At 39.8% G+C, this 23,387-nt stretch overlaps 1 protein-coding gene across 1 annotated transcript in view; it reads left to right on the forward strand.

The window, feature by feature from the left end:
• Positions 783-23,387, forward strand: part of CSTF3 (cleavage stimulation factor, 3' pre-RNA, subunit 3, 77kDa) — an 80,926-nt gene continuing 58,321 nt past the window's right edge. Inside the window, 3 exon segments of the mRNA NM_001267844.1 lie at positions 783-968; positions 21,919-22,020; positions 22,143-22,238. Coding sequence (NP_001254773.1) covers positions 942-968; positions 21,919-22,020; positions 22,143-22,238 — 225 coding nt within the window. The 5' untranslated portion in view covers positions 783-941.

Consider the following 23,387-nt stretch of genomic DNA (forward strand, 5'->3'; position numbering starts at 1 on the left):
GGGTGGAAGAAGTCTTGTGATGATCCTTGATTGGAAAAGAGTTTTGAGACTTAGTTGCACTTGTTTTTGACTATGTCAGGTACTGTGCCAAGTACTTTTCCATGTATAACTTATTTAAACTGCAGGTACTATTGTTATTTCTATTTATAGGCAAAGAATCTGAGGCACAGAGATGTTAAACTGCCCAAGGTTACCCACTAGAGAGAGATAAGCCAGGATTCAAAAGAATGCAGTCTGGCTCCAGAACTATGATGGGATGCGGAGCTTAAAACCCATGCCTTACGGACATAACAAGCCTTAGACACAACAGTAACCAGTGACGGTATAAATATTAATGCTCTCGATCAGTCACTCTCATACCCCCAAAGTGTGAAAAGCATTAGCTGAGACCATAGAAAACTTCATGGATTCCTATTTCCAAAACATAGGAGCCATTTAACACTTAGCTTTGCTCCCTAAAATGGCCAGTTTGCTTGAATTGAATTGATTGGCAATCTTCAAGAGAGGAGAGTCCAGCTCCTCAGCATGATAATTAAATTCCAAAAGGCGCGCGAACTTCCCGGAGAAACAGTTTCCCGCCTCCTAGCCGGTTGCAGCCAGCTCAGCAACAGCCTCTCCAACCCCGGGCCTTGACGTCAGTACACGCATTGGGCCCGCCCCTGGCATCTTCCTGCTTCTGCGCGATTGAGTAACCAGGGAGTTTCGCTCTTAACTCCGCCCACTGCCCCGGAAGTTAATGCGGGAAGCCACACCTCCTTCTTCGGCCGGCAGGGACGCAGCCATTTTAATTCATATCTGAGTGGGCGGTGGCGATTCGTGTTGGCGGTCTGGCTCCGCAGGGCAGGGGGCAACTTTTCTGGCTTGGGGGAGGTTTTTTGTTTAATTTTTCTTTTCTAGCTTGGCATCGCGGGCCAGTTCGCACGTTCTAATCGACTGAGGCCATGTCAGGAGACGGAGCCACGGAGCAGGTGAGGAAGGAGAGTGGTGGGGCCTCGTGGCGACCTTTTCTCTCCACGTCTGTGTTCGTCCGAGTACTCCAGCCATGTTCGCTTGAGGAAGGAATTAGGGGTTTAATGAACCCGCAGGACCGGGTACCGAAGAACGGTGGGAATGGGGAAAGAGCTGAGATTTAAAACTCTTTTGGCTTCTCTGTCTTGGGCGTTAATATGAACAAATATTTGATTCACACAATAGCCGGGCAGCTGCTTCGTCCCGTTTTGGTCCTGGGACTACCCCAGTGAGATTTCTTCTTTTAATACCATTTGGTGTTAAGGGATTAGGGATTGATTATTTTAACGTGTTCTTGCTGTTCTCGAAAAACTTGACAGTGTCTCCTTCACCGCCTTTGTGGTATATCCAGAAGTAAATCGCTATTTTGAGAAATAATTTGAGTTGAAACTCTAGGGAAATAAGATTCTTGGCAGAGCGAATGAAGAAGGAAGTAGTTTAGGAGTAGAGAGCATGGCTGTGTTGAGATTTGGGAATTTTGTGGCTTTCTCCTGCTCCCTTTTCTCTGTTCTATCAACATTTCATTTTGGATTTTCAAACCGCAAAAGTAGTTGTAGAATTTGATAAATCGGAAACGAGAAGTCTGTTTTGGCCATCTGTTTTAGTACTGTGACTTTTAAGTATTTTAAGATTCAGGTTTTTAGTTAAATGATTTTTCTTCTTTTGCTCTTTAGTTTTGTAGGAGAGAATTGCCTTTTTATTTTGAAAGAGGAGACATACTTTATGGAAGATGTCAGTTTATTTTCGATTTAAGTCTGGTATGTTTAGGTAAATAGTTTTAAAATGGAGGGAGGCTAGCTAGCATGCAGAGTCTCAATTTCCTGAAATTTCGCATTGCCATAGCAACAAAATACACTTAAGTTTTCGGTTTTCAAGAGGCCAGCTTATGATGTGGGGGCTGTTTTTGGAGGTTGACAAGATAGCGACAGAATTGGAGCATTTCTATTCAACATTCTGGATAACTAAATTTTATTATATTGGGAAAGTATGGCTAAACTGAATTTTTGTGTTTGCTCGTTGACTAATTTCAGTCCTGAAAATTTCACAGTGTTTACATTTTACATGCTGTTAGAATTCCCAAGAACACAAGGTCTTAAAAATTACGTCAAATCTTTTTATGTATACTAACCCTTTTTCTGGGTTCATGTTTTGTCATGTGAAAGTCGAGGGGTAATACTGAGGATTTCATTGTAAGTTACCCGGAATTCATTGTTAATTCTTAAATTTATCTAAAATTGTAAACTCTGTGAAATATTGCCATGACTTTTCATTTCAGAACTGTGGTGTTTTAAATGGGAGAGAAAGTAGTAAAAATTTACAGAGAAAAATTTCACCTGTAAGTTTTCTTGTGCAAGGTTTAGGACATAAGGAAAAGTACAGTGAATACCTACAGTGCAGTTTTTCACCTAGGAGTGACAATTGTTGAACGTTTTGCCATTTGCTTTATCTCCTTGTACTTATTTATTTGAAACTAAGTCAACATATATTCAGCCCCCCATTTCAGTATTTTCTTATATAGTATAAGGGTATTAATGCTGTTATGTAACCATTATATGATTTCCCACCTAAGAAGATTAAATAGCAATACTGTATCATTTCTAAACTTCAGTGGTATTCAGATTTCCCCAGTTGGTCCTAAGAATGTGATTCATAGGTTTTTGTTTTTGTTTTTTAAATTAGACTCTAATCTAGGTTTACATTGTCTCATTTGGTTATGTTTCTTGAATAGTCCCTTCGTTTTTTTGTCCCCGAAGATATATTTTTTTTGTTCGTTTTTTTGCCTTTTCCAGCGGCATATGGAGGTTCCCAGGCTAGGGGTCGAATCAGAGCTGTACCCCCCAGCCTACACCAGAGCCTCAGCAACGCCAGATCCAAGCCGAGTCTGCAACCTGCACCACAGCTCACGGCAATGCCGGATCCTTTACCCACTGAGCAAGGTCAGGGACTGAACCCAAAACCTCATGGTTCCTAGTCGGATTTGTTAACCACTGCACCACGACGGGAACTCCTCCCCAAAGATATTTATTTGAAGAATCCAGAACAGTTTTCTTGTAGAGAACTCATTTTTTGAGTTTTTTTGATTTGAGTATGTGTGTGGTGTCATTTAATGTGTCCCCTCATCTTATGTATTTCCTGAAAATTATGGTTATGACTAAACTCAGAGCTTTGTTAGTATTCAGGTTAAATATTTTTGGGTTAAAGACTGTACCTCACATTAAGAGGCACTTAATGCTAGGTTGTTCGACTTTTTGTAGTGGTTAAATTTGGTCACTTGGTTAGGGTAGTGACTGCTGTATCTCTTCTTTGTAAAGGATTATTTTTCTCCTTTGCAGTTAGTAATCTGGATTGATAACTGTGTTCCTCAGTAAACGTTTATCTAGTTATTATCATCAAATGATAGTCCTTGAAAAAGTCAGTTATTTCCTTGGAGGTGGCAAGTGGTGGTTTTAAAAAAAAATCTATTATGTCTCTACTTAATGGCTCATTTTTCTGCAAAGAAGAAATTCCTTTTTTTTTTTTTTTCTCCTGTTCTCTTTAAAGATTTGAGTATCTGAATTCATGAGGTGTCTGTCTGTCTCCCTCTCCTTATCGACTCTTAACTTGTCCTGGCCTTTATGATGCCTCCTTTATTTTTTCCATCTGTCTAAAAGACAATACCAACAAAATAGTCATCTTCATATAAACTTTTAAACTTGTGAAAGATACATTTCAAACATGCAAGAAAAAAGAATAGTATAGGGGTTCCTATGTGGCCCAGTGTGTTAAGTATCCAGCAGCGTAGATGCGGCCGAAAGAGAAAATAATGTAAGATGTGATGTTCCTGTGTTAGAGTTTCAACTCACAGCTAAATTGTTTTCTCCTTTTTTCTGTACTTTTACTTACTCTTCCCACCCCATTACTTTGAAGTAAATCTCAGATACTATATTATTCATCTTTACTTGAAATGGTAATTAAATAACTTAAACCTTGAAGAGTAACATGATTAAGGAATTCCCATTGTGCCTCAGCTGTTAAGAATCCAGCACTGTCTCTCTAAGGATGCAGGTTCCATCCCTGGCCTTGCTCAGTAGGTTAAGGCCTTGAGTTGTGGCCTTGAGTTGCTGCAAGCTGCAGGCATTGGTCACAGAGGAGGCTTAGATGCAGTTTTGCTGTTGCTGTAGCCTGCAGCTGCAGCTCTGATTCAACCCCTAGCTTGTGAACTTCATAGGCCATGGGTGTGGCCTAAAAAAAGAGTAATGTGATTTAAAAAAAGATAAATCAAGTAGCTTGCTCGATGTATAAGGCAACAGTTAGTGAAACTTTAGAAGAAAAGTGAGTGCTGATGGACGAGGGACAAAAAATTAAACAAAACTGAAGAATAATAAAAAAAATCAGAACTACTCTGAATCATGGATTTGCTTTGGAAAGATGCCAAGGGATGAGACAGACAAAGAATCCTGCAAGATAAGAGTAGATTTCTTTTAGCTGTATACATTTGAAACTCAAAAAAATTTGGTTCGGTAAACCTGATAATATCTTAAATTTGTCATTCAAAAATATAGGTGGTCTTTCTTGGTACTGAATCGCTAGATTTGTGCTTTGCGGAAGAGGGAAATGATTGTAGGCAAGCAAAATCACAGTTAAGATTTATTTATTTATTTAAACTCTTGTCAGAAAGTTCTTGTTTTACTTTGAGAGCGCTGTTTAAATTATCTTGCAGTGTTGGTGGGTATTCTTCTGGAACTTGACGTTTACTGTTTTTGCCAGTTTAATGGTGACAAAACTATTTGCATATAGGTTTTCCTCTATAATGAAAGCACATCTGGTTCCTTTGTGTAATCATGGCTATATTTTTATCATGTACATTTTTTACTGCTTGATTCAACTTTTGATCACATTCTTCTGATCCATTTTACCTTGTGCACCACCCCTACAGCATTTAATAGACTATTGTTTAGTTCCTTCCCGGGGTTTTAAGTTGAATGGGCTACCTTAAAAAACTGAAAAACAGGAGTTCCCTTGTGGGGTAGCGGATTAAGGATCCAGCATCATTGCAGCAGCCTGGGTTGCCTCTGTGGCACTGGTTGGATGCCTGGGAACTTCCACATGCCTGAGGTGTGACAAAAACAAAACCTAGAAACACTGTTTTAAATGTGTTCAGTAAATGGATGGATGAATTTTTGCATGCAGGCTATATGCTTTATGTTAAAAATTTTTAAGAATTGTATCTCTTAGGACGGCAGGTACTTAAATGATTAACACAAAGTAAAATACTTTGGGCATAGGAGTGGATGATCTCTAAAGTTCTGTTGGTAAGAGGAAGGGAGAGAAATGTATTTGGCTGAGTCAATTCCCATGAACTGTTAAATCCCTAAAATTCTGTTTTTACACTGCTGTCTTTTAGAAAGAAGATTTCAGTTTTCAACAATTAATAGCCCATCCTGAATTAGGAAGGCCTCAAATATAAAAGGAATGATCCTTACTTCGGAAAAATTGCAAGAGTTGAGGAGCACAAAATAATTGCCAGGAGTTCTTAACAAACGGGAATTCAAGGCGATAAATTCATGTTTTGCTTTTGGTGAAAAATACAATTAGGAAGACAGAAAATATGAGAAGTGTGTTATGTTATATACTTAACTAATAAGGAAAAACAGATGAAATATTCAATATTGAAACCTGATTTATTTTGTTGGTACTATTAGTATTTAGTAGGGGTTACAAGGGAATAGTGCCTTTTTTTTCCCCCCCACTTTTTAGGGCCGCACCCCAGCATATGGAAGTTCCCAGGGCTAGGGGTCCAGTCGGAGCTATAGCTGCTGGCCTATGACACAGCCACACCAGCTCCAAGCTCTGTCTGTGATCCACACCACAGCTCACAGCAATGGAGCGCGGCAACCCGCTGAGCGAGGCCAGGGATCGAACCCGCAACCTCATAGTTCTAGTCGTATTTGTTTCCACTTCGCCACAACAGGAACTCCCGGATAGTGCCAATTTTAAACCCAAGCGGATGTGTGTGTGTATATATTCTCACACCAATACCAAATGTTCAGGGAAAACAAAGACAAATTCACAACATATATATTTATATTAGACAGTGTGTTCTTTGGATTCAGTTATTCTTATCCGTCTTTAGCAAAATCTGTTTGTAATAATCTTTCCTATTCCCCCCCCCCTTTTTTTGTCATTTTAGGGCCGCACCCGGGGCATGTGGAGGTTCCCAGGCTAGGGGTTGAAACGGAGCGGTAGCTGCTGGCCTATACCACAGCTACAGCATCGACAGATCCGAGCCATGTCTGCAACCTACACCACAGCTCAAGGCAATGCCACATCCTTAACTCACTGAGTCGAGGCCTGGGACCAAACCCAAAACCTCATGGTTCCTAGTTGGATTCGTTTTCCACTGTGTCACAATGGGGAACCCCCCCCCCCCCCCGCCATTTTAAGTGCTGTTTAGTATAACAGTTTTGAGCAGGCATATTTGATTTGATCTTTAATATTTCCTTAGAAAACTAACTACACAGAATACTCTTTATGGCAGTGACTGTTCCTAAGATTGATTGATCAGTATTTACAGAAATAGTGGTTTTCCTTAGACATACAACAGAAAGGTGCTCTTGTTAGAAGAGATTGCATTTCTTCAGCATTAGAAATACAGAAATTTATACCTTAGATCTTTTAGAATGGCAAAATCTGTTCAGATGTTTGTACCTATTAAGTAGATGATTGCAGGAAGCAATTCATAGTTTTAAGCTTTTCTGCAATTTTCTGTAAATCTTTATTCCTCATTAGGTAAGACCTAGTTGTGAATTTGTCTTTGTTTTCCCTGAACATTTGGTATTGGTGTGAGAATTTGTTTCATTTTATTTTACTTTTTATTTTTTTAGTCCTTTCTTAGGGCTGCACCTGCAGCATATGGACATTCCCAGGCTAGGGGTCAAATTTGAGCCAGGGCAACTTGGGATCCAAGTCTTGTCTGTGACCTACACCACAGCTCACGGCAACGCTGGATCCCTAACCCACTGAGCAAGGCCAGGGATCGAACCAGCATCCTCATAGATGCTAGTTGGGTTCACTAACTGCTGAGTAATTCTGAACTCCAAGAATTGATTTTAAAAGGGATTTTGGGGGGGGGGCAAAGGTTTAAACTTTATAGATTGATGGATAGTTTATAATAAGCAGTAAATATTGAATAATACCAGAAGGGCAAAACTATATTCTAATTGTTGTATTTCTCATGTTTCACTTAGTTTATCAAGTGAATTAACTTTTTGGCTACTCTTGGTCTAAAGAAGCTGCATTTTCAAGTTCTAAGAGATTAAGATTTTTATTTCTTTTTTGTAGCTCTTCATTTCCTAGGGAATGAATAAAAAACTTAATAAACAAATATTTGGAGCAATAACTGTTACCCTGTTTTTTCCTCCTTTAAATTTTTGAAGTGTTTGCATGTTTTTAGATTTTAGTTTTGGAAAGGTTTGAAGAGATTATGTATGCAGGATACACATTCAGATTCATTCAGGAAAAGAAAAACATCTAGTAGAGTTTCGTTGCACTGGTAGAGGAAACAGGAGTAAGCTGGTGTCTAATATTAATGCCACCTGTCTTTTGCTTTATTCTATAGGCATATGAATTGGCTCAGTTACTGCTTGTAGATGGTCTTCTGGAATGAGACCCTTTTTTTTTTTTTTTTTTTTTGCTTTTTAGGTCCGCATCTGTGGCATATGGAGGTTCCCACACTAAGGATCAAATTGGTGCTGCAGCTGCCGGCCTACACCACAGCCACAGCAATGCCAGATCCTAGCCAAATTTGTGACCACAGTTCATGGCAATGCCGGAAGCTTAACCCACTGAGGGGGGCCAGGTATTGAACCCATATCCTCATGGATACGGGTTGGGTTTGTTACTGCTGAGCCACAATGGAAACTCCTACCCTATTCTGCTTTTAATTTTGAAAAAAAAAGATTGACTACCAAGAGAGACTTAAGACTCTCTCTCGTATTTTCAGTTTTCTTAATGTTTTAACTACAGTAACCAAGGAATGACTTGGGTCAGGTGTCCCCCCGCCCCCTTTTGGAGGAAACATTTGGAAAAAAATTTATGTATAGAACAGATGGATTAGGTTGTGTTTGTCAAAATGGAGTTGATGGTCCATTGCATCATAATCCATTAGGTGCTTCATAAAAGTAGAGGTGCCTATACCTCAATTTCAGACATGCTGAAACAGATTCTGTAGGTGAGACCGAGTATCTTCATTGGAAATGAGTATCACAGGAGATTTTTATGTAAAAGACATTTTACAAACCACTTAATTAAGTTAGGGATTAAAAATACCTGAACCTTCGAATTTGTTTTTGAATACCTTCTTAATAAAATAGATGGAGAAAAACATTGCAGATCGTTTGAGGATTGTCAGGCCTTTGATAGTATTTTATTGATTTTTCTCCCCCTACTATATTGAGTCATTCATTACCCTTAATAGTGGAAAATACACATTATAGAAGTAGGTTTGAGACTCTTTCCTTGGTTGTTTTGTTGCAAAGATCAGCAAAAATCTTTTTTTTATCTTTAATTTTTTGGACACACTTGCAGCATTTGGAAGTTCCTGGGCCAGGGATTTGGAACCCATGCCATAGTAGCAACCCAGCTGCTGCAATGACAACACAGCAGTTTAATCACCTATCTCCCTCCATACTTTTAACATTTATCACTTGGTTTAAATTTTCGCTGATATCTGGTATAACTTAATTTCCATATGACCTCCAGCATAACACTTTCTCCATTTACCATAGAAACAGGCTATTTGGAGAAAGAGAACTACATTTGTTTTTTCTATCCAAATTTTACTTCCTTGTGACTTCACCCCCGCCCCCCAACAACTCCTTAATAGTAATTAGCTATCATATAGAATGTGGCTTGCAGCTTAACTCAGTTAAGCTGAGAGGCTACATCTCCATAGTTAGATGAAAAGCCTATTAAAAATGCTTCTCATGGAGGTCCCGCTGTGGTGCAGTGGGTTAAGGATGCTGTGTAGGTAGTGGCTGAGGCTCAGATTTGATCCCTAGCTGAGGAACTTCGATGTGCGACAGGTGTGGCCAAAAAAGAGCTTCTCCCTTTTCCAAACACATAACTGTAGTTTTATGGTCTTAAACTTTATCAAAAACAATATGTTACAATAGATTATAAGCAAAGCAGATAATGTCTCTATTTAGCCAGACATTAAAGAGCTCACAGAAATGCAAGACAGTGCCATTGTCACTAATTCTTTTTTCTTTTTATGACCACACCTGTAGAATACGGAAGTTACCAGGCTAGGGCTGGAATTAGAGCTGCAGCTGCAACCTATGCTGCAGCTTATGGCAATGCTGAATCCTTAACCCACTGAGCCACAATGGGAATTCCTTCACTATTTTTTTGTTTTGTTTTAGAAAATGTTTTATATAAAATTATACATTTATTTTAAAATGAATTAACAAGTTAGAAATTTTACAGTTTAATTCCTAATATGGTAATATTTTTAGATTTAACCCACATTTAAAAAAAAAAAATCTCTTTGGTTCCTCAGTTGTATTTCTCTCCTTTTTTTTGGCTGCCCTGTGGCATAAGGAGTTTGGATTTGAGCCACTGCAGAGGTGCCTGGGATCAAACCTGTGTCCCATTGTTGAAAAGACGCCACCAATCCTGATGTGTCACAGTGGGAACCCCTGGTTCCTTAGTGTAAGAGTGCAAAGCAGTTTGTTTTTTGTTTTTGTTTGTTTGTTTGTTTTTTTGGCTGCCCCTATGGCATGGGAAAGTTCCTGGGCCAGGGATTGAACCCATGCAGTAGCAGTGACAGCATTGGATCCTTAACCCATGGCACAACCAGGGAACTCCAATAAAACTGTAGAAAGTTGGAGAACTGTTGAAATAGTGCATGGAGCCTGTGAGGCAGTGTCCATAGTTCTTTTTCTCTGAGTTAGCTCCATATAAGAAAAGGATAAACGTAGAAAGTAAAAACACTATCAACTGAAGGGGAGAAAATTTTCGTCAATCATATATCCCATAAAGGACTTATATCCATAATAACTAAAGAACTCTTAACAATTCAGTAACAAAAAGATAACAATTAAAAATGGGCAGGAAGAGAGTTCCTGGGTGGCTCAACTGGTTAAGGATCCGACATTGTTACTGCTATGGCTCTGGTTGCTGCTGTGGTGTGGGTTCAATCCCTAGCCCAGGAATATTTGCATGCTCTAGGAGTGGCAAAAAAAAAAAGGAATTTGAGTAGACATTTCTCTAAAGGTACACAAATAGCTGCTAAAAACAAGTGTTGGTGACCTAGTTGAGAAGTTGGAACCCTCATACTGGTGGGACTATAAAATGGTTCAGTCACTTTGGAAAACAGTCTGAGAGTTTTTCATTTTAAACATAGAATTGCCTTATGACCTAGCAACTTCTAGGTATATACCTAAGAAAAAGAAAAGACAAAACGAACTCCTCTTAAAAGCTGGAAATAGGAGTTCCTGCTGTGACACAGTTGGTTAGGTATCCGGTGTTGCCATAGCTATGGTAAAGGTCACAGCTGTGGTTGGGATTCTATCCCTGACCAGGGAACTCCCATATGCTGAAGGTGCGGCCAAAAAAAAAAAAAAAATTGGAAATAATCTTTGGAGTTCCCATTGTGGCTCAGCGAGTTAGGGTTAAGATTCTGGCTTGTATCCACGAGTATGCGGGTTCAGTCCCTGGTTGCTTCTTCAGTGGGTTAAGGATCTAGTATTTCCGCAAGCTGTGGCATAGGTCACGGATGTGGCTCATATCTAGTGTTGCTGCGTCTGTTGTGTAGGCAGGCAGCTGCAGCTCTAGGCCAGAAACTTCCATATGCCCCAGGTGTGGCCCTAAAAAGAAAAACAACTAGAAATAATCCAGATGTTCATCAACTGATGAATAAATAAAATGATGAGATATCCATACAATGGAATATTTGGTAATAGAAAACATAATGCTATGTAATAAAACGTGAACTTTGAGAACACGCAAAGTGAAAGTCAGAAACAAAACTAAGTGTATGATATTTCCATGAAATACCCGCATATCTGTGGAAACTAAGTTGGTGGTTGCCTGGGGCTAGAGGAGTTGGGAAATGGGAATGACTTAATCAGTATGGGTTTCTATTTGAGAAGATAAAAAAATTTTTTTAAATCTATTGTTATAATGAACATACTAAATTTAAGCCATTGAATTTTACACTTTAAATAGGTGATTTGTATGGTATGTGATTATGTCTCAGTAAAGCCATTATTAAAAACAAAAGGTCTGAAGTTCTCTGGAGGTGCAGTCAGTGGGTTTAAGGATCTGACATGGTCATTGCTGTAGCTCAGGTCACTGCTGTGGTATCGGTTTTATCCTTGCCTGGGAACTTCTGCTTGCTGTGGAAGCAGCCAAATTATACAAATACACGTATAATGTATCCTATCTCCATACTTTTAGCCACTTGTACAGAGAGGAAAGTTGTTATTTTAGCTGTGCACTACTATTAGAAAAACAGTTAATAGAACAGATGCTGGAGATAGTTCCTCAGTAACATTTTCACCTTATTCAAAAATTAGTGGCATCTAGTTCACAATTTCTTTTTTGTCTTTTTAGGGCTGTACCTACAGCATGTAGAGGTTCCCTGGCTAGGGGTCGAATCGGAGCTGTAGCTGCTAGCCTACACCACAGTGACAGCAATGCCAGATCTGAGCCACGTCTTTGACATACATACACCACAGCTCACAGCAACCCCGGATCCTTAGCCCACTGAGCAAGGCCGGGGATTGAACCTGTGTCCTCATGGATACTCGGGTTTGTTAACCACTGGGCCATGACAGGAACTCCCAGTTCAAAATTTTTTTCTGATTTTTGAACCCATTCAAAATAGTATATGTTGGTGTATAACTCTATACTCCATGCGGTTGAGTTATTTTTCTGGTTTTTAAAATTGTGCAAATCAAAGAAGTTCCCAATGTCCTACTAATAATAAACGTGCATGCCTTGGGAGCTAGTTCAGCTTTTGTTCTGCTCTTGATTCGGTGCCCATCCTACTCCCCGTTAACATCACCATTATCTTCTTCCCGAAGAATGGTAATGGGATTACACTTTATTCTAAAGACAAAAGCTGGATTTTGATAGTTTCTTAGTGTTTTGGGGACATGTAAGGATGACATTGGCTGTTCTTTTGCTGTAACGAAGCAGAGTTCTGACATCATTCCATTACAAGTGGGCACTGGAAACTTGCCGCAAGTTTTCTTCAAGTAGTCTCTTTCTCTGATCTGGCAACAGAGTCAGGAAATAATAATAAAACTCCATTCTGTATGGAAGCTCAGTCTCCTTGTGGATACTAGAATTTTCCTTTGCTCTACAGCAGTTTGGTAACCAGGCCACAAAACAAAAACGAAAACAACAATTTCATGCTCTTGATTACCTAGCTGGTTCATAGCTGTGATGGTGAATGCCTTTTTATTGTGGGAATTAAATGTGACCTTCAACAGAGGATACTCTTGGCCATTTTGGTTTAAACCCCCCCCATTTTTTTCTCTGCCCCAAGGCATATGGAGTTCCAGGCCAGGGATCAGATCTGAACAGCAATCACAACCTAAGCTGCAGCTGTGGCAACGTTGGATCTCTAACCCACAGTGCTGGGCCGGGGATTGAACCTGCGACCGGCACTCCCGAGATGCCACTGATCCCATTGTGCCACGGTGGAAACTTCTACCTTCCTTTTTAATTAATTCAGTTGATTATTATCTATATAGATTGTTTTTGTTTTAAGGCCGCACCCTCGGGATATGGAGGTTCTATATTAGGCTGGGGGTCTAATCAATGCTACAGCTGCTGGCCTATACCACAGCTCACAGCAACACCAGATCCATAATCCACTGAGCGAGGCCAGGGATGGAACCCAAAACCTCATGGATACTAATTGGGTTTGTTAACTGCTAAGCCACTACAAGAACTCCTATATAGATTGTTTTATGAACATTTAACTATATCCTTGTTGAGAGGAAAACATTTAGGGTAGTAAGACATTCTGAAAAGAGCCAGCTGTGGTTTCTCCTGGATTCTAATTGGACAGTAGGCGGATTTGTGTATTATATTTTTCATTGTGAAGTAGGGTGATCTGTTACTTAACAAGGAATGACAATTAATGAGTACCATAGTAGATGCTCAGATTTGTGTGTGTGTGTGTTTTTTTTTTTTTAAGGGCGGCACCTACGACATATGGAAGTTCCCAGGCGAGGGGTCAAATTGGAGCTGTAGCTGCCAACCTTCACCACAGCCACGGCAACACGGGATCCAGGCTGTGTCTGACCTGCACCACAGCTTATGGCAACGCCACATCCTTAACCAACTGAGCAAGGCCAGGGATGGAACCCACACCTTCATGGATACTAGTCAGGTTTGTTACTGCTGACCCATGACAGAACAACCCCCCCTCCCCCCCCGTGCGCTTTAGCATCTGATCCAGCATCCTTTGCATGGATTCTTTAATTTGTGGTAAACCCCCCAAGTGTCTGTGGATAGAATTTTTGGGGTTCCATGAACTTGGATGGGCAAAAGTATGTTCACTAATCTCTAAGTGAAATTGAGTCTATCCTTCTATTATGAACATAGGGAAGAAACCACACTAGCAGTATTCAGGAACAGCTTTGTTACTAGGACAGAAATATTAAAAATACTGTTGCATTCGTCACTAGACTCACCACAAGATTTAGTTATTTCATGTGTTAAATATCTATGACTATATAAAACTTTGTTTAAAATATTTTGATAATTATTTTTCAGTATAATTGATTTCCTTTGAAATCCTGCATAGTTTGTTTTTTGTATTTAAGAACATTATCCTGGGAGTTCCCGTCGTGGCGCAGTGGTTAACGAATCCGACTAGGAACCATGAGGTTGCGGGTTCGGTCCCTGCCCTTGCTCAGTGGGTTAACGATCCGGCGTTGCCGTGAGCTGTGGTGTAGGTTGCAGACGCGGCTCGGATCCTGAGTTGCTGTGCCTCTGGCGTAGGCCGGTGGCTACAGCTCCGATTCAACCCCTAGCCTGGGAACCTCCATATGCCGCGGGAGCGGCCCAAGAAATAGCAACAACAACAACAAAAGACAAAAAGACAAAAAAAAAAAAAAAAAAGAACATTATCCTGAGAAAGGGCCCACAGGCTTCACTAAACTGCAGGAAGATTCAGTGGCACCAAAAGAAAAAAGGTAGGGACTGCTAGAGAGCCATAATTTTCAACTTAGGCTGCACATTAGAACCAGCTGGAGAGTTTTTAAAAATTAGTGACTGGGAGTTACCATTGTGGCTCAGCAGGTTAAGAACCCAACTAAGTATTCATGAGGATGCAGGTTTGATTCCTGGCCTCGCTCAGTGGGTCGAGGATCTGGTGTTGCTGCAAGCTGCGGCGTAGCTGGCAGATGTAGCTGGGATCCTGTGTTGGCTGTGGCTGGATTGTAAGCCAGCAGCTGCAGCTCTGATTTGACCCCTAGCGCTGGAACATCCTTATGCCATAGGTGTGGCCATTAAAAAAAAATAGTGATGATAAAACAAGAACTAGTGACAGTCCAGACCTATTCCTAGAGATTCTGATTTAATTGATCCAGAGTGAAGGTAGAGCAACTTTTTAAATTCCCTTTACCGTAGGTGATACTGTTGTGCTCCAGGGCTGAGAATCGCTAAAGGAATGGCCTATTTATTTCATGAAGAGACAGTGCAGTTGTCCTGGTCAGATATTAGATGCTATTTTCGGAGTTTTTCTGTTCTTGTACAGATTATGGTATACTTTATCGAATTTGGTGGGTTGTCAGCAAGTGCATTTGAGTGATTTGGCCTCCCATCAGACTACTGTGAACAGTACTCTTCACTAGCACAAATTCCTAGCAACAATTAACTTAGCTGGTTTTTAGTTCCTGATTTAAAGTTCCTGTATCACATTTCTTTCTTTTTTTATTAACATTTTATAGTTGGTATCTTATGTATCCTAGGTTTTTTTTTGTTTGTTTTGTCAAGAAGTAAACTGTTTCGTAGGTCACAGACGAGGCTCAGATCCCAAGTTGCTGTGGCTATGGCGTAGGCCGGCAGCTACAGCACTGATTTACTCCTAGCTTGGGAACCTCCATATGCCACGGGTGTGGCCTTGAAAAAGACAAAAGAAAAAAAGAAAAGAAAAGAAACCCTAAATATTCTGGAGTTCCCGTAGTGACGCAGAGGTTAACAAATCTGACTAGGAACCCTGAGGTTGTGGGTTTGATCCCTGGCCTTGCTCAGTGGATTAAGGATCCGGCATTGCTGTGAGCTGTGGTGTAGGTTGCAGACACGGTTTGGATCCCGCGTTGCTGTGGCTCTGGTGTAGGTCGGTGGCTATGGCTCTGATTAGACCCCTAGCCTGGGAATCTCCATATGCCAAGGGAGCAGCCCTAGAAAAGGCAAAAAGACAAAAAAAAAAAAGAGAAGTAGTAGTAAACTGTTTGAAGGAAGTCTTTATTTTGTTGTATCCCACATGTCCCTTCAATAATATGTGGCGCGTACTAGGCACTGAACAAGTATTTCTCAGGTGAAGAGTAAAAATTCAAACAGCAGAAGAATGTACATTAGTACATTATAAAAGCACACTTGTGAGAGTTGCTAATGTGGCACAGTGGAAACGAATCCAACTAGTATCCACGAGGATGAGGGTTCAATCCCTGGCCTTGCTCAGTGGGTCAGGGATCCAGCATTGCCGTGAGCTGTGCTGTAGGTCGAATATGCAGCTCACATCTGGAGTGGCTGTGGCTGTGGCGTAGGCTTGCAGCAGTAGTTCCAATTCGACGCCTAGACTGGGAACTTCCGTATGCCGCAGGTATGGCCCCAAAAAGCAAAAAAGAAAAACGCTTGTATGTAGTTAATACATACAAGTCTTCCAGTCACTCTTCCTTTTTTTAATCCAGTATTATGGAAATTGTTCCATGTCGCTGTTTATAGACCTGCCTCACTTTGTTTTCTTTAGTGACTACAAATTTTATAACTTATTTAACTAGTTCTTTTATTTTTTTATTTTTATTTTTTGTCTTTTTTTTTTTTTTTTTTTTTTTTTTTGCTATTTCTTGGGCCGCTCCCACGGCATATGGAGGTTCCCAGGCTAGGGGTTGAATCGGAGCTGTAGCCACCGGCCTACGCCAGAGCCACAGCAACGCAGGATCTGAGCCGCGTCTGCAACCTACACCACAGCTCACGGCAACGCCGGAACCGAACCCGCAACCTCATGGTTCCTAGTCGGATTCGTTAACCACTGCGCCACGACGGGAACTCCTAACTAGTTCTTTTATACATGATTATTTAAGTTATTCCTAGTCTTATGCAACAGCAAACAGCTGCATAGCTATTTGTGTGTACCTCTTTGTGTACATGGAGAGTAGGATAAGTTGCCAGAACTGGAATTTAGGATTAGACATTCATATTAAATTTCAGTCAATATTACTGCTTGCTCCTGTCAACAATTTGAGAATGTCTGTTTCTATGTACCCTTGCCAGTGTAATATGAATTATAAAACACCTTTAATCGCTATCATGGCTTATTACACTTGTATTGCTTTCGAGTGTTTAAAGTTCTTTTTTTTTTTTTTTTTTTTTTTTGCTTTTTAGGGCCGCACTCACAGCATACGGAGATTCCCAGGCTGGGGGTCTAGTCTGAGGTACAGCTGCCTCCTGTGCCACAGCCACAGCAATGTGTGATTCGAGCTGCGTCTGCCACCTAGCCTGCAGCTTGTGGCATCGCCAGATCTTTAACCCACTGAGCAAGGCCAGGGATTGAATCTGCAACCTAATGGTTCCTAATGGGAACCATTGCTGTGCCACAATGGGAACTCCCATTGTTCTTTTTTTATGAACTATTCAAATATATTGCTTTGTTTTTTTCAGAGTTCTGATCTTTTAGTGACTGGACTTTCTATTAATAAATTTAATACTTTTGTCATATGTGTTGGGGATATTTTTGTTTTCACTCTTATTTTGATGCTTTTCCCACGCACAAATGTAAACTTAACAAATTGAGTTCATTCTTTTCAAAGGCTTCTAAAGAGCGTTTCCCATGTAAAGATACATTTCAGTGTATTTTCCTCTAGTTCTTGTGTTTTGTTTTGTATTTATTTATTTATTTATTTTGTCTTTTTAGGGCCGCACCTGCAGCACATGGAAGTTCCCAGGCTAGGGGTTGCCAGTCTACACCACAGCCACATCAACTTGAGATGAGAGCTGTATCTGCGACCTATACCACAGTTCACGGCAACACCGGATTCCTGACCTAAGTGAGGCCAGGAATGAAACCCGCATTCTGATGGATACTAGTCAGATTCATTTCTGCTGTGCCACAGTGGGAGCTCCCTCTTGTGTTTTGTTTTTAATGTTCAAGTCTTTAATCTATCTGAAATTAATTTGGTAACAAAGGGAAAAAATAGGAATCCAACTTTGATAGTTGACTTTGCAGTTACTCTGACAGATACAGCTATTCTAGCACCATGCATTGAATAACCAACATTATGATTTGTTTGTGGGTTTTTTTGTTGCTGTTGTTGTGTGGTTTTGTTTTTGGCCCACGGCATATGGAAGTTCCAGGGCCAGGGATTGAATCCTAGCCACCGCAGTAACAATAGAATCCTTAACTGCTAGCCAACCAGGGAACTCCCCAACATTCTGATTTGAAATGCCACCTTTATTAGAGTTCCCGTCGTGGTGCAGTGGTTAACGAATCTGACTAGGAACCATGAGGTGTGGGTTTGATCCCTGCCCTTGCTCAGTGGGTTAAGGATCCGGCATTGCCGTGAGCTGTGGTGTAGGTTGCAGACACGGCTCGGATCCCGTGTTGCTGTGGCTCTGGCGTAGGCTGGCAGCTACAGCTCCGATTGGACCCCTAGCCTGGGAGCCTCCATATGCCATGGGAGCGGCCCAAGAAATGGCAAAAAAAAAAAGAAAGAAAGAAATGCCACCTTTATTATTTGCTTATTTTCCACGTATAGTTATCTTTCTGAACCATCCTGACCCAGGGATTGTTTATCATCATTGCAGAGCTCTTTATTGTGTCATTTGTGTTTTATTGTGTGGGTGGGGCCAGTGGACCCTCTTAAAACTTTTCTAGTTTAAGTTTCTTGAGCAAGCTACTTACAAAGTTCTTCTGTATTAGAACATTATATTTATTTATTTATTTATGTATTTGTCTTTTTGCTATTTCTTGGGCCGCTCCCAAGGCATATGGAGGTTCCCAGGCTAGGGGTCGAATTGGAGCTGTAGCCACTGGCCTACGCCAGAGCCACAGCAACGAAGGATCTGAGCCGAGTCTGCAACCTACACCACAGCTCACGGCAATGCCGGATCCTTAACCCACTGAGCAAGGGCAGGGACTGAACCCGCAACCTCATGGTTCCTAGTCGGATTCATTAACCACTGCGCCACGACGGGAACTCCAGAACATTATAATTTTGATGAAAATTATAGAATAGTCTTTTAGAGCGTGTTTTTCTTTCTAAATAAATGTATACTTATCAGTGGTGGAAAGTGATTTATTGCAAAGAAAGGTATATTTCTCCAAAGTAGTTTTTTTCCCCCTGAACAGATGACTTTAAAACTTTTTCCCAATTGGTATTTTGCTAGAATTGCTCAATGAGATTATTAACTGCCACTTAAAAAGTAAGTAAAAGAGGGAAAAGATTATAGCGGCTTCCCTCCCTATCCCTTCTTGAATGTTACTAATGTTTATTGGCATATTATGGATTTCAAGAAGTTCTACAAAAAAGGCAAAGCAAAACTTCATACAAATTAATATTTATCTGACTTATTTGAGTGTCATTTTCTTTTTGTGATACACAGTAATATTCCGAACAACTATTTGAGATGTTATACTTGTATTTATGCCTCAGGTCCTAGATACTTTTTTTTTTTTAAGGGATGCACCTGTGGCATATGGAAGTTCCCAGGCTAGGGGTTTAATCACAGCTACAGCTGCTGGCCTGCACCACAGCCCCAGCAACATGGGATCCCAGCCTCGTCCGAGACCTACACCGCAGCTCATGGCAACACTGGATCCTTAACCCACTGGGCGAGGCCAGGGATTGAACACTCATCCTCATGAATAGTAGTTGGGTTCGTTAACCATTGAGCCACGAAGGGAACTCCCCTAAATACTTTTTTTCTTCTTTTTTGTCTTTTTTTGTTTTTTTGTCTTTTTAGGGCTGTACCCACGGCATATGGAGGTTCCCAGGCTAGAGGTCGAATCAGTGCTGATGCTGCTGGCCTATGCCAGAGCCACAGCAATGCCAGATCCGAGCTGTATCGCAACCTACACCGCAGCTAATGGAACACCAGATCCTTAACCAACTGAGTGAGGCCAGGGATCAAACCCACAACCTCATGGTTCCTAGTTGGATTCGTTTCCACTGCGCCATGATGGGAACTCCTAGATACTTTTTATGTATTTTTTCCCTTTTTTTTGTATTGATTTTTTAAGATTTTATTTCTATAGTGAAAATACAACTGCCTTATTAAAGAGTTTAGAAAATATTGAAAGATTGGTGTTCCCGTTTTGGTTCACCGAACCCCATTAGTTATCCATGAGGATGAAGGTTCGATCCCTGGCCTCGATCAGTGGGTTGAGGATCCAGTGTTGCCATGGGCTGAGGTGTAGGTCGCAGACAGGGCTCAGATCTAGTGTTGCTGTGACTGTGCTGTTCAAAAAAAGGAAAGAAAATAAAGCGGGAGGAGTTTGTGCTATGTCACAGTGGGATCTGTAGCGTCTTGGGATTGCTGGGACACAGGTTCCACTTGCAGCCTGGCACAGTGGGTTAAGGATCTGGCATTGCTGTATCTGTGGCTCAGGTCCCAACAGTGGCTGGGATCTGATCCCTGGCCCAGAAATTTCATATGCCATGAGGTGGCCAAAAAAGAAGAAAAAAGGAAAAAGTCACCTGTACTTCTGCCACCCTTAATAGTTTGTTTATTGCAAATTTCTTTTAGTTACCACTCTGTTGTATATACGATTTGTAAATCATGCTTTTAAAACGTTTACATTAAAATAGAATGTCATTTCATGCCTTTTCTTTGTGGCTGAGGATGAATTCTCTATAGCAGTGTTTCTCAAAAGCTGTTTCAGGGACCCTGGGGGTTCCTAAGACTTTCAGAGGATCTGTGAGTTGCATACTGTTTCGTAAGACATTATTTGCTTTTTTCAGTGATAATCTCTTATGAGTGTAAGTGGAATCTTTACATGATTTGATATTGCAGTAGGTAGATTGCAGAAGCAGATATGAAAATCCAACTACTTTTTTTTTTGAGTTTAGTGTTTTCTCTTTTTTCATTTTTTCATTTATTTTTTCCGACCCCATCCATGGCATAGGGACATTCCTGGGCAAGGGATTGAATTTGAGTCACAGCTGCAACAGTGCTGGATACTAAACCCACTGCACCAGCTCAGGGATCAAACCTTTAGCACTGCAGAGAAAATGCCCAGATCCTTAACCTATTGTACCACAGTGGGAACTCCTTTTTTAATTTTTTTAAATTAAAGTTTAGTTGATTTACAGTGTTGTGCCAATTTCTGTTGTATAGCAAAGTGACTCAGTTATACACATATATACTTTTTTTAATCCCAAGAGATTGGATATAGTTGCCTGTGCTATGCAGTAGGACCTTGTTGTTTATCCATTCTAAATGTAATAGTTTACATCTATTAACCCCAGACTCCGAGTTCGGGCACTCCCTTCTGGGCAACCACAAGTCTGTTCTCTACGTCTGTGAGTCTGCTTTGTAGCTAGGTTCACTTGTGCTGTATTTTAGATCCACATAAAAGTGATATTTTATACTATTTGTCTCTCTGACTTCACTTAGTTGATAGGCTCTGGTTGCATCCATGTTGCTGCAAAGGGCATTATTTCTTTTTATGGCTGAGTAGTATTCCATTATATACACATACCACATCTTAATTCACTCATCTGTCAGTGGACTTGTGGCTGTTTCCATATGTTGGCTATTGTGAATATAGTGCTTCTTGAACATAGCGGTACATGTGTCTTTGAATTATAGTTTTGCCCAGGCATGGGATTGTTTAATCATATGATAATTCTATTTTTTTCTGAGGAACTACATTTTAAAGTCTGACATTAAACAGATTTATTTGCAAGTGTATGTAATAAGGATATTCTTAGTGAATTTTTAAAGTTATTTTTCATAAAATGTTATTTGTGTTAACATGTAAATAATTTTATTGTTATTGTACCTGGGTGAATTTTTTTTTTCTCAGTTTTAATATCTAAAGTAGTAAATACTGAAGTTCCTGTTGTGGTGCAGCAGAAATCTGCCTAGGAACTGTGTGGTTGTGGGTTCAATCCCTGGCTTCACTCAGTGGGCTAAGGATCTAGTGTTGCCATGAGCTGTGTGTAGGTTGCAGATGCAGCTCAGATCTGGCGTGGCTGTGGTGTAGGCTGGTAGCTGTAACTTCGATTAGCTCCCTAGCCTGGGAACCTCCATATGCTGCAGGTATAGCCCTAAAAAGCAAAAAAAAAAAAAAAAAAAGAAAAGTGGTAAATACTGAGATAACCCACAATAAACAAAAATTCTTTGGTGTACTCAGTAATTTTTAAGGGTATAAAAGGGATCCTGAGACCACAACGTTTGAGAACTGCTACTTCGTATTATTTTATATAAAAGATGGATTTATTTAAATTTAAAAATGTTTTCTAAAAATATGTTTTCACTTGATTTTGTTATGCAGGGAATTTATAGTAAGATAGTATATGTGTGTGTATATAATAAAAAATGCAGGCCTCTTTTATAAGAGGACATTTTTATGGTTTGTATTAAGATACTACATCTGGAGGTTGAAATGTTGTGCTGGAATTAAATTAGGCATGAAATCTTTAAAACAGTAACTTCAGTTCATTATTTTCTTTTCCCTCCCAGGCAGCTGAGTATGTCCCAGAGAAGGTGAAGAAAGCCGAAAAGAAATTAGAAGAGAATCCCTATGACCTTGACGCTTGGAGCATTCTCATTCGAGAGGCACAGGTTTAGTGATATAGGATTACATTTCCTTCTCTATGGGTCCAATCACACTACTTGGTTCTGCAGTAAATAATATTTTCATAATCCTAACATTGTAAATGCTGTTTATTGGTTTTCAATTTTAGAATCAACCTATAGACAAAGCACGGAAGACTTATGAACGCCTTGTTGCCCAGTTCCCCAGTTCTGGCAGATTCTGGAAACTGTACATTGAAGCAGAGGTTAATATTTTATTTTACTTTTTCTTATATAGTATTTGATGGGAATTGCAGCATACACTATAGTGTTAGAAAACAAATTAGGAACATAGATAGCAAAACTAGGACAAGGAGGATTTAAATGTCTTTTGCCTTTATTTTGTAAAATAGGTATGAAGGAGTAATTAAAATGAATTTTTGAAATATGGGTCTTTACAAGCTGATGATTGTTGCATTTTGGAGTTGCAACAACATTAAAACAGTTTCAATGGTATTGGAGTGCTTTAGCCTTTTATTTACTTGTCATGTGTCAATTTATTGCCTCCTGTGTCATTTATTTAGAACTCATTTTTCTTTTTATTCCTACTTACAAACTAATATGAATGGTATAAGAAAATACAGAAATGTTAACTTAGTTTTATAGGGTATTTTGAGTGTCTCTGGTGAAATGAAACCTTTAGGTGAAAAATTATTTTGGATTTTGTGAAAATGCATGGTTTGTCAACAAATGTAAGCACTTCAATAATTTAAAAGCTTTTCTATAGGATAACATTTACATTATACAGGAATAAGCTAATATGAACTCAAACCTATGTAATCATAATTTACCCAATGATACTTTGATTTTGTTTTTCTAATTTTCTTGAAATTTAAAGTCAGGTATGTTTTATTTTAAAGTGTAAAGGCCCCATTCTTGATTATGATTAGAAGGGGAATGTTTATTTTTGAAGACTGGGATTAGCAATCAATACGGTAATAAACTGTTAATGTGTCAGTAACAGTTGGCACCAAGTAATCATTTTTCAGGTGATGTGTTAATGAGAAGGAAGAGGTGAGATGGGAATAGTTGATAACCACATTAAGCTGAAAATGATATCCATTTCTTTTTTAAAACTTACGAAGTATTATTTTTCGTAATCAGTTTTGTAATATAAATTCTCAACATTATCAAGTACACTGCAGCCTCGTCATAAATTTTCCACAATAGCTGAAATTTGAGTCTGTTTTGGACCTGTCAAAGGGCTTTAGTCTTCAGCAGTACTGAACAGACTTTCACATAACACAGTGTCACCTGTGATGTGTCCTTTAGACTGGACCCAACCAACAGCAGATTTAAATTGAGGCTACAGTGTACTCACTGTATTTGTGCTATAGTTTATATTGTATTACTTT

The sequence above is a fragment of the Sus scrofa genome, chromosome 2, assembly GCF_000003025.6.
Source record: "Sus scrofa isolate TJ Tabasco breed Duroc chromosome 2, Sscrofa11.1, whole genome shotgun sequence".
Lineage (NCBI taxonomy): Eukaryota > Metazoa > Chordata > Mammalia > Artiodactyla > Suidae > Sus > Sus scrofa.